This window comes from Drosophila busckii, chromosome 2R (assembly GCF_011750605.1).
Source record: "Drosophila busckii strain San Diego stock center, stock number 13000-0081.31 chromosome 2R, ASM1175060v1, whole genome shotgun sequence".
Classification (NCBI taxonomy): Eukaryota; Metazoa; Arthropoda; class Insecta; order Diptera; family Drosophilidae; genus Drosophila; species Drosophila busckii.
In genome coordinates, this window is record NC_046605.1 from 7726742 (window position 1) to 7743670 (window position 16929).

Here is a 16929-nt window from a genome sequence, read left to right on the forward strand (position 1 = left end):
AGCACAACCGCAGCTTAGCCTCCAATCCAGGGACGCGTGAGCGAGAGCGTGTCCATGTTGCTGCTGTTGCTGGTGATGATTATGTGTTAATGGCCAGTGCACGCGCTGCTTATATTGAACGCCAAATTGGCTGCTAACAATTGATATATGATGGCAATTACACAACATGCATTACTCAACTCCAATCGACCAAGGAGCAGCAGCAGCAACCAAGCAGCCAACAGTGCCAGGATTCGCACATGAAACTTGCTCATAAATGCAACTCGTAAATCTTCTCAGCGACAATACTAGTTTTTGCTATTGTTTTCTTCTTATTGTTGTTGTTATTGTTGTTGTTGTATCGTCGCATTCATCGCCTGACCGGCAAACCGAAAGCCATAAACATCAACATACAATTGGCCCCAATGACGCAACTTGCATTTTGGTTGCAGATAGCCATTTTTTATTAAATCTTCTATATTCACAAACGCCAGCATATTTATTGCGTATACGTAAATTTATATTTTATTTGCTGTGTTGCTTTAACAATTCGTCATGATAATTATGTTTTAACTGAATAACCAAGCCGAACTTATAGCAATCGAAGTAAAGCAGAGTCAGCTATAGAAAGCTTATCAGCTCTTGAGTTCTTTTAAAAGCAAACAAATATTCGTATTTAATACTTATACAGATATATGATTATAATGCATATTTAGTATGCAATATGAGACATTTAATTATAGGGACAGTCCCAACTTTTTGGCAAAGTAATGCGCATCGATTTTTATGGCACGATAAAAAGCAGAAGACAAAAAAAAAATATTGAATAAAATATGGGAGCAGCGTCTGTTGGCCAACGCTTCAATTTAAGAAATTAATGCGAGTTTTTCTTTTTAACATTTTTTTGCAGCAGCAAGAAGGAGCAAGCGAGGGGCAAAGCGAGAACGAGCAAGAGTCTGGGTCGGAAACGGATACCGTGCGCAAACAAAGCCGAAAAGAATAACGGAAGCCCAAGTTCAGACATCGTGTACGAAAAATCTAAGGCTCATGTACGCCACGTTTCTTGCAACTGAGTCGCCATAGTCATTGTCATTGTTGTTGCTGCTGCTGTTGTTGCCTTTGAATGGGCAACAAGGCAATACTGCAAAAGAGAGCAAACAAAACAGGTAGGGAGTGTAATTTTCGCAAGGAAGCAAGCAGGATAATGAATGATGGTTGTATGTGGATTTGTAGTTGGCGCCATGCTTAGTTAAGGGTAAAAGTTTTCAATTAGCTTGCTCTAGAAGTGGAAGAAGAAGAAGCGTATATAGAAGTAGCGCACGTTTATAGGCTTCATTAGATTTAAGGTTGGGGCGCAATTAGGCAAGCGCTGGGACTCAAGTGTCTACATGAAATTAACTGTAGATGTCAATGCAGTAGTATTTCTAATTGCTAATTGAATTCATTAGCCAGTCTCAGCATTTTAATTTTAATTTAGCGTTTACAGTTAAATGGCTGCAATCTTGATTTGCCGGAAATTGCGTTGTAAACTTGAAACAATTTCCGCTAGTCTTTAAAATATGACGCGACTCAGCTTTAGCAGGCGCGTTAGCTTAGTAAAATATGCATGTATTTTGTAGAATATAGTATTAGCATAATTAAAGCAACAAACCCTTCAAACTTCAAGCTTGAGCTGGGCAGAGGTAACTATGGCAACAGCAACATTGTGGCCCACAAAAACACACACACTAAACCCCCAAACTTTTGGCATCATAATAATTTCGTTTTTGGCGTTTGTTTTGCCTCTCTGATGATGAAGGTACAGACTGAAAAGTTCTTACCTCGGCTCCCACACGCACAGCGCATAAATTTATTTGTTGTTTGTGCTCTGGCCCTAACCAAGCTAACCTATAAAAAAATGAACCAATCCCCGAAACCTTGGCTCAACCGCAGCTCTACACAGCTGCTGCTCATCAAAATTGTATGGGCCACTGTGAACAGATTTTTGGGGATCAGTGTGGTTTTTATGTTGATTGTGATGGGAGGGGGAGGGGGTGTGTACAACACCACAGCAAAAGTAAAGCCAAACAAAGCATGCCAGAAATTATCTTGGTCACTTTTCAAATGCACGCACACTTTATACAAGACAACGCTCAGCACAGAGCATGGGCGCGCAGTGTAATGACAAGAGGGGTTGTGGAAAGTTGTGTGGCAGCTTGATGGGTTTTTTGTTTGCTGGGGTCAATGGCTTGACGCCCATAGAGCGACCCACTTGAAAGTTTTATACATAAAACCAACCCAAAGTTCTTGTTGCTGTTGTTGTTGTTTTTGCCTAGTTGACAGCACTGTTTTAGCTAATGTACCGTTAAGCAGCACACTTAATGGCGTTATCTTTTTTTTTTGCGTCCTGTCCGTTGCTTGGCTCTGAAAATTATTTTCTTAATTTACTTTGAAGTGACAGAGTTTAACTTTTTAAACAGAGGTTAATCCCTTTGGAGCTCGAGTGCAGGTGTTAATTTATGTTTTTTACGCAGTTTATTAAAAAACATTTTGTTGTTGTACTATTCAATTTGATTTGGACATATTTTCTCAACTTTTTAGCGTTAGGGCAAACTTTTTTCATTTTCAACAAAGTTGCAACAAACTGCAACAATTAACATAAAATTGTAATAACGGGCAAAAAGTTTTAAGCTTTGTTGATTAAATCCAGCCACAGCATAAATTAAATCATATGTGCGGCATACTGTAAATGGAGTATATATATTTTATTTTTTTTTTTACAAACATGCGAAACCTTCGCTAGCAGGATTCCAATGCCATGTTGTTGCTACACAGCTATTTTACCTTGCCAGGCAAGTAAGGACATGTTGCGAAAAACCTTGACAGCCAGTTGGACACTATTTTATGCTGCAGATATTTCTCTCTCTTTCACCCTCTCTCTGTGTGTGTCTCTCTCTCTTTTTGCGCTAACAATGGCAATGAAATGCCTGGGCTCTCTGCGCTCTGAGCCTGTGTCTTCCTCAGCCGTGACGTTTATCCGTAAACGGATTTATAGCAGCTGGCTGTAGTGCCCTTGGACGCAGCATACGGGTCGAAGTAGCTTTGTCATTTCAAGGCAATGCACTTGTTAATGCTGTCATTATTTTAAACCCGCTGTATTTCTCTGCCACTGTCAAGAATTAACGCTGACGCATTGTTATTTTCTTGTTTAATCTTATTCTTATTCTCTAGTGCGCCTGCAAGTAATTCTGTAGTAAAAGCTAAAGTTATCACAAAAATTTTCTTTGGTACGCAAAAAAAGCTGCGCTGGCACAAAGGAATTTGCTGATAGCCACTCAAGTAGATTCGCTCAAGTAGATTAAATGTCGCCTGTGGTTTAAGTATCGCTCGCAGTAATGCGCTGTATTCAAAGTCAATAATACTGTCCACATTTCAGTTGTCATGAGTCCGTGCTCCCTATAAATGTTTCCTTAAAATTAAAGAGAAATTTACCAAAAAATGATTAACTAAATGTTTGGACTAATATTGCTAAGAATCTCATCTAATTGAAAATATAACGTACACAAACAGCATGCAGATTAAAAATCAATGCTAAATTTAAATTTGTAAGGCAATTTTTATTATCTCTGCGTATACGTATTTTACATAAAGCAATTACACAAACCTTCACATCTAGGACACAAACCAGTTCGATTACATTTAGTGCAACATTGCTAAAAGCAAAATCTAGCAAGGCAGCACTGGTTTGCTTTCTGGTATTTTATGATATATTTATGAGTGAGCATTTCGGTATAAAATAGTATATTTCTGCGATTCCTTCAAAAACTCGACTGGTCACACTGCGCGCTCTTTCTTTCCTCTTGCTCCAACATGGCTGATCAGGTAAGGCTACGTAAATGTGTATTAAATTTAATAAAATACGGCATGTAAAGTGCAGTGGTAAGATAAAAGAAATGTGCAACGGTGTATTGAGTGCATTGTGAATGCTAGCAAACATTAAATGCAATGTTAAAAGTGCTGGAAGTCTGTTGTTTTTACCACCAAGCAAAGCAGTAGTGAACATAACCACACTTTAACGCATGCTGTGTGTGCTTGGGTCTCACGATGTACACATACTCAAAATATATTTTAGCAAACTGAACGTGCATTTCGCAAACAACATGCCGTGCCGACAGTGCGCCGCAAAAGCGTCAATGGCAAAAAGCGCCCGCGTTTTTATCGTCAAGTTGGCTTGGGCTTTAAGACGCCAGCCGAGGTGAGCACTCCTGAGCAAATGTAACTAATTCTGCGCCCTCTGTTTTGTTCCATTTCTCCCACAACCACCACCACCACAACAACTGTTCCATACACATGCACGTTGTGTACCCATGATCCCATGAACCACGTAACTTGTTGATTGCAACGTTAACCAGAACGAACGCGCTTTCCAAAAGCAGTTTGGTGTTAACCTAAACCGTAAGGTGAAGCCCGGCATCACCAAGAAGAAGGTGTTGCGCCGTTACCGTGACGTCGGTCTGGGCTTCAAGACTCCCCGTGAGGTATGCATGCTCCCTGACATTGCTTTGTACTTTTTTCTGCTTTTCTTTCTTTGTACTAAAGTTTATATTGATCTCCACAGGCCATTGATGGCACCTACATTGACAGGAAGTGCCCCTGGACCGGAGATGTCAGAATCCGTGGCCGCATCCTGACCGGTGTGGTTCGCAAGACTAAGATGCAGCGTACCATTGTCATTCGTCGTGATTACCTGCACTTTGTGCGTAAATACAGCCGTTTCGAGAAACGTCATCGCAACATGAGCGTTCACTGCTCGCCCGCCTTCAGGTATGTTCAATAAATAGCAGTAATACCTATTTTTCTTTAATTTATCTGATGATAAAATCATGACGGTCTTCATAAAACAAATTGCTGAAGAAACTTGACTCTTTTTACAAAAATGTAAAAATACTGACAACAAAAACGTATACTAATAAATATATATATTTATTTAAGCACGCCACTAATTAAAATTTCTTTGATTTTTTGCAGAGATGTTGAGCACGGCGATATCGTCACAATCGGCGAGTGCCGTCCCCTCTCAAAGACCGTGCGTTTCAATGTATTGAAAGTCAGCAAGGGTCAGGGCGCCAAGAAGAACTTCAAGAAGTTTTAAGTGAGGACATCCACTACGGAAGAAAATATTTGTAGCACTATTCTTTTTGAATAAACAAAAAAAATGTAAAGTTAATCATACTTGTAGAGTATTTTCAAGCTTCTTTTTCAGCATTGCAGCTTAGTTATGGCTCCCCATTGGATAAAGGTGCGTATTTTTATTTTTCCCCCACATTACTTAAAATGTATAATCTGATGATAAAATCATGACGGTCTTCATAAAACAAATTGCTGAAGAACCTTGACTCTTTTTTACTTAAGTAAAAAAACTGAAAATTTTAAACAGATTATCATTATAACTACAAGAGTTATTTTCTTAACTAATTGAAATTTCTTAATTTTCTAGGTTCAGAACGACTTGAACCCATTGGCAAGCTGTGTATCTTACGTTTAAATTTGTTTTGAATAAATTCCACTTAAAAACTGAATTATCTTTGTATTTATTTTCAATATTGAATCAATATTATAAAGGATTGATCAGATTTCCTTATTTATTTGCATTAAGATATTAACATATTTAAATATCATTGTCGTTAATTTTTGCTGGATATCAGTATCGATAACGATAGACGACAATACCGGTCAGCTGTTGCAATGCAATAACACACTGCTGTAAGCAACACTGTTTACTGGGTAGAATTTATTTTGTTTGTAATTATAAAAATGGACACAGCAGGAACTGGCGCAGAAATTGGTAAAGAAAATCACAAAAACTGAGCCTCAAAACTAAGCTTGCGCAAAAGGCAAAGTTTTTGTCGTATAACAAGACTTAGTTCAGTCAGTTGGCAGCTTAACACACCAAAAACTGCAAGTTAAAAAAGTGCAGACAATTTTTACATTCCCATACTCCTTATTAGAACTTTTGGAGCGGGTGCTGCTGAGGCTGGGCAATGCAGACAGCGATGAAAAATTGGAGGCTACTGTTGGAAAGTTTTTGACGCCTGTAATACTCAAAATCAACTCGCCTCACAATGTAGTGCGAACTAAGGCAAGTATTTTAAACTTTGCATATACGCTTTGCAAAATGGCTGCATGACGCGGCAAAAAATTGGACTTCATGAATTTGACTAATGCAAATTTTGATAGGTGGTGGAAGTTTTGACACATATAAAGCGACGTCTGACTTCTCGTGGCCAGGTGCAGATACCGGTGGAGGCGCTGCTGGACCAATATGCAGCGCCAGACAGTACTACATTTCTTAAAAATTTTGCCATTATTTTCATTAGCATGGGCTTTTCCCGTTTGCCCCTGGAGCAGCAGACAGCGCTGGCTTCCAAAATTGTAGGCTGTGAGAGCAAACTGGAGAATTATCAGGATAAGCTATTTACACTCCTACTGCCCATTCTAAGCGAAATGAAAATACCGGACGATCCGGCACAGCGAGCTTCCTTGCTTAAGCTGCAGGACAAGCCAGCAGTGAGCGCTAATTTCCTAACACTGCTGCAGGATGTGTTGCTGTTGCCCTATGGCGTTACACAGGAACAGGATATACCGCCTGGTCTAAGTCCTTATAGCTTCAAACGTGTGATGGCCAACAATTGGCGCGCCGAAGAGCTGGAAAAGGTCAAAAAGGGCATAGTGCGTTTTCTCTGTGCCAGCGTTTTCAAAGACAACGAAATATTTGTGCTGCTGGTCGTCGCATCAGCGGATACACGTTTCAGCGTTGCCACGCCTGCCATTGCCGAGCTAAGCAAGCTCTGCACCATGCTGGACTTCAATAGTGCCGCACTAACTATGCCACTTTACACGCTCTTCATTGGTAACCAGCATAAGGATCCGGAGCGTCAGTCTCGTGCCTGCTGTGCTCGCGTGCGTCAGAAGCTTATACAGTATTTGATTAGATGTCGCACTAAGGCGCTCAATGTGGGCAAAGGACTGCAGGTCATCTTTGACGGACTCTTTGGTACCAATACCAATCAGAAATGTAAGGTGCTGGCGCTGAATTTTGTGGAGTTGATGTTAAGAGAGTAAGTTACTCAAAAATATAAAATAGAAAATTAGATTTAATACAAAATCTGCTATTGACAGTGGTCCACATGATCTGGTGGCCAAGGTGTCGAAGGTGATACTCACTGGTATTACCAAAGTAATTGGCCGTGACACTGCGGAGCCCAATGATGTGCAGAATGCCGCCTATTCGGCGCTGGCGCAGCATGCACGCAGCTTTCCGCAAGATGTTAGCCAGGATCTTAAGCTAGTGCTGGGCTATTTCAATAATCTGGCCAATTGTACGCCTGATTTACATGGCTCCATACGTGAGGCACTAGTTTCCATGGCACCTGCATTTGCTTGGAACACAAAAACCAAATCGGATGCTATGGATGTGGATAATACTAGCAATTCTGTAGAAGTGCAGCTGGATGGATCACAGCACTTGCTGCTGGCCATGCTATTGGACAATGCCGAGTCCAAAGTACAAATTGTGCAGAATGTAACAAGTGTATTTCTTACCAGTTGCTATCCGGAATATTATGCGCCTGCGCGTTATTTATTGCTGCTCATTGCAGGCGAACGGTGAGCATTATCCCCACCCCTAATTCGAAGGACAATCTACGTTATATAATAATTTATTCTTGCAGTAACTCCCTGCGTGAAAATGTCACTAGCTATTTGTATGGCACTTCGAAAAAGGATCATGTCAACTATAGCATGCTTAGATCTGTGGAGCAGACAGGCCAGCACTCGGCAAGTGAATCCATTAGCGATTTCAATCATCTATCGATGGAGCAACGACGCGTTGTGCTGCCCAGCTTTCAGGTGATGATGTCACATGTCCATGAAATGTGTGAGAAGCGCTTAAAGAAGAGCAACACCTGTGTGGTAGTGGGACGCACCAAGTTGCCATTCAGCTTGGAGACCTATGAAGAAATGCTAGACTATCTGCGCCTGTGTCTATGGTACTCGGCGCGCGTTGTGGCAGCACCTGGCGATGAGAAGCATACGCATCAGCTGCGCGAATTTATAAACCTCAACTACGACGAGGACGAGTCCAATGCGTTGCATCAGTATATGATGTTTGTGCAGCGTGCCGTTCAGGCCAAACGAAGTGCGTAGAGTTTTCCCTATGTAAAATACATTTGTATTGAATTCATTTCTTATAGCTGAGTCCGCTTTGCTCTGCCTCTATGATCTGCTAAATGCGGCGCCAGAGCTATTTGCACCCAAGCAGCTGCAGCTGCTGGAACCGCTGGGCAACTCGCTGAAAGATGTGTCCGAAACCATGCGCATACATGTGGCCCAAGTCTATGGCATACTCTGGGCTTATGGTCTATCGGATGACAAGTTTGATGAGGAACTGGGCGACTGCCTAACCAGTCTAATGCAAAAGACGCTGGAGCACAAACATGGCTGGCTGCTGGTGCTGGGTCACAGTCTCAATCGCAAGATAGAGCAGCTGAGAGAACGTAAACAGCTCAAGGATTATGCACAGTGGCCGCAGTTTGTCAACGCGGTTAAAATTATATGTAAGCCTTTAACAAATGTTCGTTTCTACATCTAACTTACTTCCAATTTTCGTTTGCAGCCAAAATGTTGTGCGAATCACAGTGGCTGCTGGTCTCTGCCGCTGTCAAGTGCACCTCTATGGTAGGCAAGGTGGTGGAGATACCCAATGTACAGGTGGAGATACAAGTGCCTAAAGGCACTGCCAATGACGACGATGATGAGCAGCTGGCGGAGGTAACGAGCTTTGAGGCTTCCACCAAAATGATCATCTTTGGCGTGGTATTTCAATTGCTGCGTAGCACTTCGGCGCGTCAAAAGATACGCGAGGAGGCAGCCAGATGCTTGGGTTATCTGGCCATAGGCGATGGCGCGCACTTTACCAAACGCAATCTGGACAAGTTTCTAACGCTCGCCAAGGTGCAAAAGGATGCCGCCTTGAATATAGCCATCTCCGAGGCCATTGTTATAACATTGTGTGGTTACGATGTCAACAAGGGTGCACCCAATGCAAACTTTCAGAACGTGCACTGCAATGATGCGGACTTTGAGCAGTTTCTAAATGCGCTTATACGTCTGGTGACCGAACCCAATCCGCAATCACGTCAGGCCATCTCAGTGTGGCTGCTGGCGGTGATTAAGCACTGCAGCGATCGTCCAGCGGTGCTCAATAAGAAGCAGCTGCTGCAGTTTGCTTTTACGGAGCTGCTCTCAGACGATAGTGGTGCGTTTACTTAGCTAATCCTCGCCAGTTATGCGCTTCATGTGGCTTTTTCTTTGCAGAATTTGTGCAGGATGTGGCATCGCGTGGTCTGGGCTTGGTCTATGCGCTGTCGGATGCCAACAGCCAAACGGATTTGGCGAACTCGTTGCTGGATCAGCTTATTGGCGGAAAGCGACAGGTGAATCAAGTCAATGCCGACACCGAGCTCTTTGCTGAAGGCATGCTGGGCAAAACGCCCACAGGTGGCAACATTACCACCTACAAGGAGTTGTGCTCATTGGCTTCGGATCTCAATCAGCCCGATATGATCTATCAGTTTATGCAGCTGGCCAATCATAATGCCACCTGGACCAGCAAGCTTGGCGCTGCGTTTGGCTTGAAAACGCTCTCTGCCGAATCGCGCTTAAAGATGCAGCCATATCTGGGCAAGATTATACCGCGTTTGTATCGCTATAAATACGATCCGACGCCCAAGATACAAAACTCTATGATTTCCATATGGGATACTATTGTGACCGATTCCAAGGAGGTGACTGAGCAGTATTACTGGGAAATCCTGCGTGAGCTGTTGGACAATCTCACCTGCACGGAGTGGCGTGTGCGCATTGCTTGCTGCCTGGCTGTCAGGGATTTGCTCAAGCGTCCCAATGGCTTACGCCTGCGCAGCGAGGAGGCGCCTTTGGCTGCACTTGCCAGTCCAAGGCGTGTAACACCCGAAGCCATGGAGGTGGATGAGCTGCCGGAGCCAGAGCTGCGCGAGATGTGGTACCAACTATTCCGTGTTATGGACGATATACATGAGGGCACGCGTCTAACTGCACATGGCACTGCCTCATTTCTGGGCAAGCTTTGCGTCTTGGCCGCGTCCTCCGAACATGGCAAGTCGGGCTCAGCAGTGGCCACTTCTATACTGCCCTTCTTGCTGGAGACGGGTGTGGGTCATAAGGTTCCAGACATACGCAAGGTAAGCATCAAGACCATCTCGGACATGATTGACTCCTCAGGTGCGCTCATAGCGCCACATCTGGCCACATTGATACCCTGCTTGCTGCGTGCCACCGGCGAACTGGAGAACACTAAGTTGTCCTATGTGTCCACCAGACTGGGTGCGGACAACGAGGCACAGGAGGCAGTCGATAGCCTGCGTGCCGAGGCAGCCAAGTCGCATCACACCATGGAGACAATTAACAAATGCGTGCGGTTTATCGACTACCAAGTGCTGGAACGCATGACGCCCGAGCTGCTGGAGCTAATGAAGACCAGCGTCAATCTGGGCACCAAAATTGGCTGCGCGCATTTTGTTTGTCTGGTAAGTCTTGCTACTCAATCCATGGTAACAAGTGATAGTTACGCCTACGTTTTTAGGTAAGCATACGCCTGGGCAAGGAGATGACACCTTTGGTGGGCAAATATTTGGGCGCCAGCTTTGGCGGCATCAAGGATCGCAATGTAACCGTGCGCAAATACAACGCTAGTGCCATTGGCCATCTGCTGGGCCTGGCCAAGGAGCAGTCTATAAAGAATCTATTCAACAAGCTGGATGAACTGTATATGGAGCAGCCCAACAATCGCTCCATAGCGTTGACCATACAGTCGATTAACAAGCGTCATCACGAGCTGCTCAAGGACTACATGGACTGCCTGCTGCCGTTGATCTTCTTTGCCATGCACGAGGAGCAGACCGAGGAGAACAAGGCCAACATAGAGCTCTGGCGCGATCTGTGGAGCGACATCAGCCCCGGCGATGCGGGCATACGTCTCAACTTGCATGTCATTATACCAAAACTGGAGTCCGCACTGACCGATGCCAGCTGGTTGCGCAAAGCGCAGGCCGCCAATGTTATACAAAATGTGGCCACGCGTCTGAGCAGCAACTTGGGTGAGGCGGAGCGCGTGCGTTTGATTAGGCTGCTGCTGGGCGGACTGCAGGGACGCACCTTTGAGGGCAAGGAGCGCTTGCTGCAGGCCCTGGCAGCACTCTGCAAGAATCTCGATCGTCAGCATGAGATTTGCACGCACATTATTGAGGCGGCGCTGCGTGAGGCACGCAAGCGTGAGCCGCTGTATCGCACGCTGGCGCTGCAGGCGCTGGGCGATATACTGGATGTGCTGGAGGCGGATCGCTTTGAGGAGGTGTACAACATGATTTGGTCGCTGCTGGAGAAGAAGGAGCTGCGCAACGCTGACTCGGATGACGATGATCAGCCCAGCAGCAGCAATGCCAGCAAGGATCTCACCGCCGACGAGCGTAACAAGCGCGCCCAAACGCTCAACAAGCTCAAGGAAGTGGTCTGGGAAACGCTGGGCAAGTCCTGGCCCAAGCATGCTATTGATACCCAGCACAGATATCAACTCTTCTTTGCCGAGAACTGCACCAGCATACTCAACGAGAGCACGCGACCTGTACAGGTCAGCCTCATGGCAGCGCTCATCAAGTATATCGAACGCTTGTACATCTTTGATGAGAACGCGCAGCTGCCGACGGTGCCGCTGCAGCAGTTTAACCAGGAAAAGAAACTCAAAACGGAGTCGCTAACGCTGCAAACACGCGAAGCCATTGTGCACAAGATCTGCAGCGATGTCCTGGCCGCTGTTACGCTGGCCGCCGGCGTGCCACACACTGGCCTGAAAAAGGAGGCGCTCAACATTGTTTTGATGTTAATCAAACGCTTGAGCGTTACCAGAGATCGCTCCACGCTGGCGCTGCTCAAGCAGAACTTTGACAGCAATTTAAGCAAATTCCAACGCGACTCGGCGCCCGAAGTGCGCTGCCGCATCAAGGACATTGAGGAGAAGCTGGCCAAACTGGAGTCCTAATTTAATATATTGCTAATGGAACTATCTACTTTACATATACGTATGATTATAACTAAGCGTGCTAAATGCTGAAAAAATAAATTAAAAACAATTATTTAAATGGCAATCAACTTGACACTTATGATAGCAATGGATAAGAGTACAGAAGCGTCCGACTACGCTGATGGCTTGTGGCTTAAAAGTGAGTCCTGTGCTGTCTTTGAAATCATTTTTGTTACAATACTAATGCAATTACATGTATTAACTTATTTAAAATGTTTAACAATACTACGTTCAGTCTCGGATTTACAACAACAAAATGTCAACAGCAACAACATCAATTATAATGATTTTGGTTATAAATTATGTTGTAGTTGCATTTTTGATATAATTCTCCTTCAGGTTTAGTTTTCCACAAAATCATTAGTTGAAGTACCAGGCAAACATAAATCAATGCCAGGTAGCTGGAAAATGTAAAATAAATAAATTCTCCAGCCCACGCACTCTGAGAGACGCCCCAAAGGTCATAGAGCAGACAGTGCCTTTCCAACGGCGCATGCGTTTATGATCAGCTCAGCAATGGAGAGCAATAGGATCTCATTAGAGAGAGGGAGACTCGTGTATGTGGTGAGCGTGGATTAATTTCTTTATTCTTTCAGTTCGCTGCTGTCTTCAATTGGGAGCGGTCGTCGCTGCTGTCTTCGAACAACAAATTAATTTCCTTGTGAGTTTATCAAACTTTTTTTTCTCACATTATAATTCGTAATAGAATTAACATGGACAAAATCAGGTACATATATATATTAATACTAGTGCACATTAACAAATAGGTACTGTGTTGGATTTAACGGAATTACAACAAAAAAATTGCAACTATAATGGAACAACAACTTGAGCAGCAATAATAATAATTTCTGTTGCTCAAGTTGTCGTTGCCGTTATTGTTGCTATAATCCTCATGCTTCTTTATACAATTGTTGTTATTATAAGTAGTGGTGACTTGCTTGAACATAACTTGTAAAATTGTGCGGTGAAATCAAATTTAGTTTTCGAGAAAAACATTAACATTTCGGTGGAAGTGGCCTAATATTTCTTTAATCTTTCAGTTCGCTGCTTCAATTCAAAATGAGTACCCATGTGAGTTCCCCCCACGCCAGTTTTGACTAATTCAAAAATAATAATTTTTATTTTATATAATTTTATTAAAATTTATTTGATAATAATACATAACTATTACATTAACATTATTTAGTGTTTATGCTTACATACAGTACTCATTATAAATTTCAGAATTTTTAACTATTTTACCATACCATAAAAAAACGAAACTATTAATCGATTATAAAACTTTGAGCTTTAAACTTTGCTTGCGTGTTTTGTGTTTTGAAACTCCCCTAACTTTCAATTTCAACTAATTGCTTAGCATGTTTAAGATTTGTTTATTTTTTTTATATAAATTTAATTGCTGAGCAGTTTATACGTATATCACAGCTGCTAGACTAAAAACTATATTAACTAACTAATTACTATCTCTGCAGAAACGCAGATAAAGCTCATCCAGCGACTCCAACATGAACGTTTTGGGATTGAAGCGTATCTCCGGCACCGTTTCACCGCAAATCTCCACACGATGTGAGCGCAGTATATGTGCCACGCCCAGCTTGAGTTGCAGCAGGCCCAGGCGACTGCCAATGCAGCCATGTGGACCAGCACCAAAGGGTATATAAGTCATGGGCTCAATGCTGTGCAGATGCTCGGGCGCAAAGCGTTCCGGATCGAAGAGCAAAGGCTTGGGCCAAAACTGAAAGTAAGGCAGTGGCTAATTGCGAGCAACAGGATAAGCTGTGCAGTAGACAAACCTGCTCATCACGCTGAAGACCCAGTATGGAGATATAGGCGGGCATGCCTGCTGGAATGACAAAGTCATGATGTGGCTGCAGCGAGCAGTCGGCAGTGCACTCCCGATTGATGAATGCAGCTGCTGGATAAAGACGCAGCGCCTCCAGGCAGACCATCTTAAGATAAGGCAACGTTGTGGCCTGCTCATAGCTGAGCGTGCCACTAGCACCAAACGCCGACTGCAGCTCCCGGCGCAGACGCTGCTGCAACACTGGTTGCTTGGCCAGCTCATAGAGCGTGAATCCCAACAGCGCGGATGACGTTTCGAATCCCGCCAGCAATATGATGGCAGCCTGTGAAGCTATAAAGTCCGAATGCTGTGTATAGTGCTTGCTGGGACGACTGCGCTGCAGCTGCTGCAGTTGCGCTATAAGATCTGCTTGCGTCTGCTCACCACGTGGCTGCTGCACCAGCTGGCGCATGTAGTTCATATACGACTTGGAGAATACCTTGGCGCGCAGCAGCCGCGTCCACTGTGGCAAAAAGAAGATACACATAAAATCCAACACTTTGCGCCAGTGCGGCGCAAACAGCTGCTTGGCTTGATGACGCAACGGAGAGTGGCCCAGACGCAGTCCACCCACATTCCAGCTGTAGAACAACTGTCCGGTGACATCCGTTGTATAAAGCTGACACATTTCGCTCAGCGGCAACACACGCGCTGTCTGCCCCGCCATGCGTCGCTCCAGATGCAGCTCCAAATCCTGCAGCACTTGCTGCAACAGCGGATACATGCGCTGCTTCATTCGTCCACTCGTAAACAGCTGCGACATGCTCCAACGACTCTCGCGCCACTGTTGATACTTCGCCAATGGCAAAGTTAATGCGCCCATGGCATCATGTTGCGCATCCGCTGCCTCGTAGCGATTAAGAAAGCTATTGAATTGCTTGATCAGCACCAGACGCATCAGCTCGGGATCACGCAGCATCAGTGCTGGCGTCTGGAAGACAAAGAATCCCGCCAGCTTGCTGCCACTAATGCGCGGGTCTGCATAAATGTTTTTAAACCAATCGCCAAAGGAGATGCGTAGGAAGAGCAGCTGCTTCAGATGACCCAATGGTGTCCACTTGCTTACAGGCACAAAGGGTATATTATGGCGTTCGAAGTAACGATAGCGCTCACGCATGCCCAGATAATTGCTTAACAGCATTAGTAGGAGCAGCACTAACCAAAGAGGGAGCATGTTGATTCAAATAACTAAAAGAAATTAAAATATTAAAAATGTCAAAGTGTATAAAAAATAATTATAAAAATATAATATCCGCTTTCGTTTAAATAATATATTAATAAATAATAAATACTTAAAATAATGCACGATCGCAAATATTTGCAGACGACTTTAAATCCACTTTGATTATAGAAGTCCAGCTTAGATCTAATAATTTAAATCCTAGATAGCAATTTTATTTAAAGTTTAAAAAAAAAGGAAAGCTAAACGATCAATAATTAGAATTTGAAATTAACGTATGCTTAGAAAAAAAGGAGTAAGATTATTATAATTAAACCATAAATAGAAATGTCCAAACTGCACGTAGGCCTATTTTATAAATAGAAATGTCCAAACTGCACGTAGGCCTTTTTTATAAATAAATTTCATTCATACTCTCAAGTTTCGGGGGCTTAAGAGAATTTTTTCGAGGTGCTATATATAAAAGTTACCTAAGCATTGTCAGCTTCTAAGTCAATGTCGTCAGAGAAAAAACAACAATTTATGCTAAACGACTGCAGAACAAAAGCCAAAAAACTCATTCATTGATAAAACCACGACAACCCCCAGCTGGAATCTTGATGAACCCAACAGAGCGCGCCAAGCCAAAGTGTTTAAACCCACAATGAAAGCGCAGGCTTCAAGGCATTTGGTAAGGCAAGCTCCAACCGTGAAGATGGACGCATATGGACTGCTGCTATTGCTGCTGCTGTTGGTGTTGAGTGGCTACTATTTGCTGAAGCGGCACTACGGCTATTGGGAGCGCTTGGGCGTGCCACAGCTGCGGCCACGTCTGCTGCTGGGCAATCTGGGCGGACTGCTAAGCATGAAGAGCAGTCCGGCGGAGTTTATAGTGCAGCTGTATAATCATGCAGATGCGCAGGATAAGCCGTTTGTGGGCATACATGTGTTCCATAAGCCAGCGCTGTTGCTGCGTGAGCCGGAGCTGATCAAACGCATCTTGGTTAAGGACTTTGTCAAGTTCAGCAATCGTTACTCCAACTCGGACTACCAAGGAGATCCGTTGGGCTCGCGCAATATATTCTTTTTGAAGAATCCCGCCTGGAAGGAGGTGCGCCTGAAGCTGTCGCCCTTTTTCACCAGCAATCGACTGAAGCAAATGTTTGCGCTCATAGCCGAAGTGGGCTCTAATTTGGATGCGCATCTGCGCCAGCAGCCGCTGCACAACGAACGACTGCGCTGCTTCGACATAGAAGCCAAGGAGCTGTGTGCTCTCTATACGACAGATGTCATTGCCACAGTGGCTTATGGCGTGCAGGCGAACAGCTTCAGCCAGCCCAATGGCGAGTTCAGACGCCATGGACGCGCCGTCTTTGAGTTTAGTCTGAAGCGTGCAGCAGAGTTTACTTTGGTGTTCTTTATGCCGCATCTGGTGCCCTATTTGGGCTTCAAGGTAGTGCCAGCGGAGCCCACAAAGTTTCTGCGCAAGACCATCAACTATGTTATGGCGGAACGCGAACGCAGCCAGAAGACGCGCAATGATCTGATTGATCTGCTTATAGACTTCAAGCGCGCCACTCAGCAGCAGTCCAAGTCGCAGCAGCAGCAGTCCAAGCAGTTTGTGTTCGAAGGCGATATATTGGTGGCGCAGGCTGTGCTCTTTTTCACCGCCGGCTTTGAGTCCTCATCCTCCACCATGGCTTTTGCTTTATATGAGCTGGCCAGGCATCCGGATGTGCAACAGCGTGTGCGTGCGGAGATTAAGAGCGCGCTTATAGCCAGCGCCGGGCT

The 16929-nt window shown here is 44.3% G+C and overlaps 3 protein-coding genes across 5 annotated transcripts; 2 read left to right on the forward strand and 1 right to left on the reverse strand.

Moving 5' to 3' along the window:
* The first annotated feature begins 3785 nt into the window (after positions 1 to 3785).
* LOC108595228 (40S ribosomal protein S11) lies at positions 3786 to 5185 on the forward strand. 2 transcript variants are annotated; one of them, XM_017980423.1, is made up of 4 exons: positions 3786 to 3840; positions 4371 to 4496; positions 4577 to 4782; positions 4987 to 5185. In XM_017980423.1, exons 1-4 carry the CDS (start codon positions 3829 to 3831, stop codon positions 5108 to 5110), a joined length of 468 nt encoding a protein of 155 aa, XP_017835912.1. In that variant the 5' UTR covers positions 3786 to 3828; the 3' UTR covers positions 5111 to 5185. The 2 variants fall into 2 exon arrangements, with proteins under 2 accessions (XP_017835912.1, XP_017835913.1); XM_017980424.1 differs by lacking the exon at positions 4371 to 4496 and adding an exon at positions 4091 to 4213 and having other exon boundaries at positions 3788 to 3840.
* A 546-nt stretch (positions 5186 to 5731) lies between these two features.
* On the forward strand, positions 5732 to 13686 carry LOC108596216 (proteasome-associated protein ECM29 homolog). 2 transcript variants are annotated; one of them, XR_001915038.2, is made up of 12 exons: positions 5732 to 5803; positions 5967 to 6097; positions 6196 to 7076; positions 7138 to 7623; positions 7689 to 8155; positions 8211 to 8573; positions 8633 to 9274; positions 9334 to 10583; positions 10640 to 12272; positions 12369 to 12794; positions 13177 to 13207; positions 13609 to 13686. XR_001915038.2 is itself a non-coding variant. In XM_017981743.2 (9 exons), the coding sequence occupies exons 1-9, from the start codon at positions 5773 to 5775 to the stop codon at positions 12089 to 12091; spliced, it is 5703 nt and encodes a 1900-aa protein (XP_017837232.1). In that variant the 5' UTR covers positions 5732 to 5772; the 3' UTR covers positions 12092 to 12337. The 2 variants fall into 2 exon arrangements, 1 of the variants encoding a protein (XP_017837232.1); XM_017981743.2 differs by lacking the exons at positions 12369 to 12794; positions 13177 to 13207; positions 13609 to 13686 and having other exon boundaries at positions 10640 to 12337.
* Positions 13546 to 15160, reverse strand: LOC113002597 (cytochrome P450 6t3-like). The gene is made up of 2 exons (NM_001365352.1): positions 13930 to 15160; positions 13546 to 13871 (listed from the first exon to the last, which is right to left on the reverse strand). Exons 1-2 carry the CDS (start codon positions 15151 to 15153, stop codon positions 13590 to 13592), a joined length of 1506 nt encoding a protein of 501 aa, NP_001352281.1. The 5' UTR covers positions 15154 to 15160; the 3' UTR covers positions 13546 to 13589.
* Positions 15161 to 16929: the final 1769 nt, after the last annotated feature.

What these genes read in the sequence shown, in the direction of transcription:
- LOC108595228 (XM_017980423.1), top strand. An exon ending in GCTTCAAGACTCCCCGTGAG is followed by an intron (nt 4,497 to 4,576) that starts GTATGCATGCTC and finishes TGATCTCCACAG; the next exon opens with GCCATTGATGGCACCTACAT. An exon ending in CACTGCTCGCCCGCCTTCAG is followed by an intron (nt 4,783 to 4,986) that starts GTATGTTCAATA and finishes GATTTTTTGCAG; the next exon opens with AGATGTTGAGCACGGCGATA.
- LOC108596216 (XM_017981743.2), top strand. Translation starts at nt 5,773, where the DNA reads ATGGACACAGCAGGAACTGGCGCAGAAATTG. An exon ending in AGGAACTGGCGCAGAAATTG is followed by an intron (nt 5,804 to 5,966) that starts GTAAAGAAAATC and finishes ACTCCTTATTAG; the next exon opens with AACTTTTGGAGCGGGTGCTG. An exon ending in GTGGAGTTGATGTTAAGAGA is followed by an intron (nt 7,077 to 7,137) that starts GTAAGTTACTCA and finishes TGCTATTGACAG; the next exon opens with TGGTCCACATGATCTGGTGG.
- LOC113002597 (NM_001365352.1), bottom strand. Translation starts at nt 15,153, where the DNA reads ATGCTCCCTCTTTGGTTAGTGCTGCTCCTACTAATGCTGTTAAGCAAT. An exon ending in GTCTTCAGCGTGATGAGCAG is followed by an intron (nt 13,872 to 13,929) that starts GTTTGTCTACTG and finishes CCTTACTTTCAG; the next exon opens with TTTTGGCCCAAGCCTTTGCT.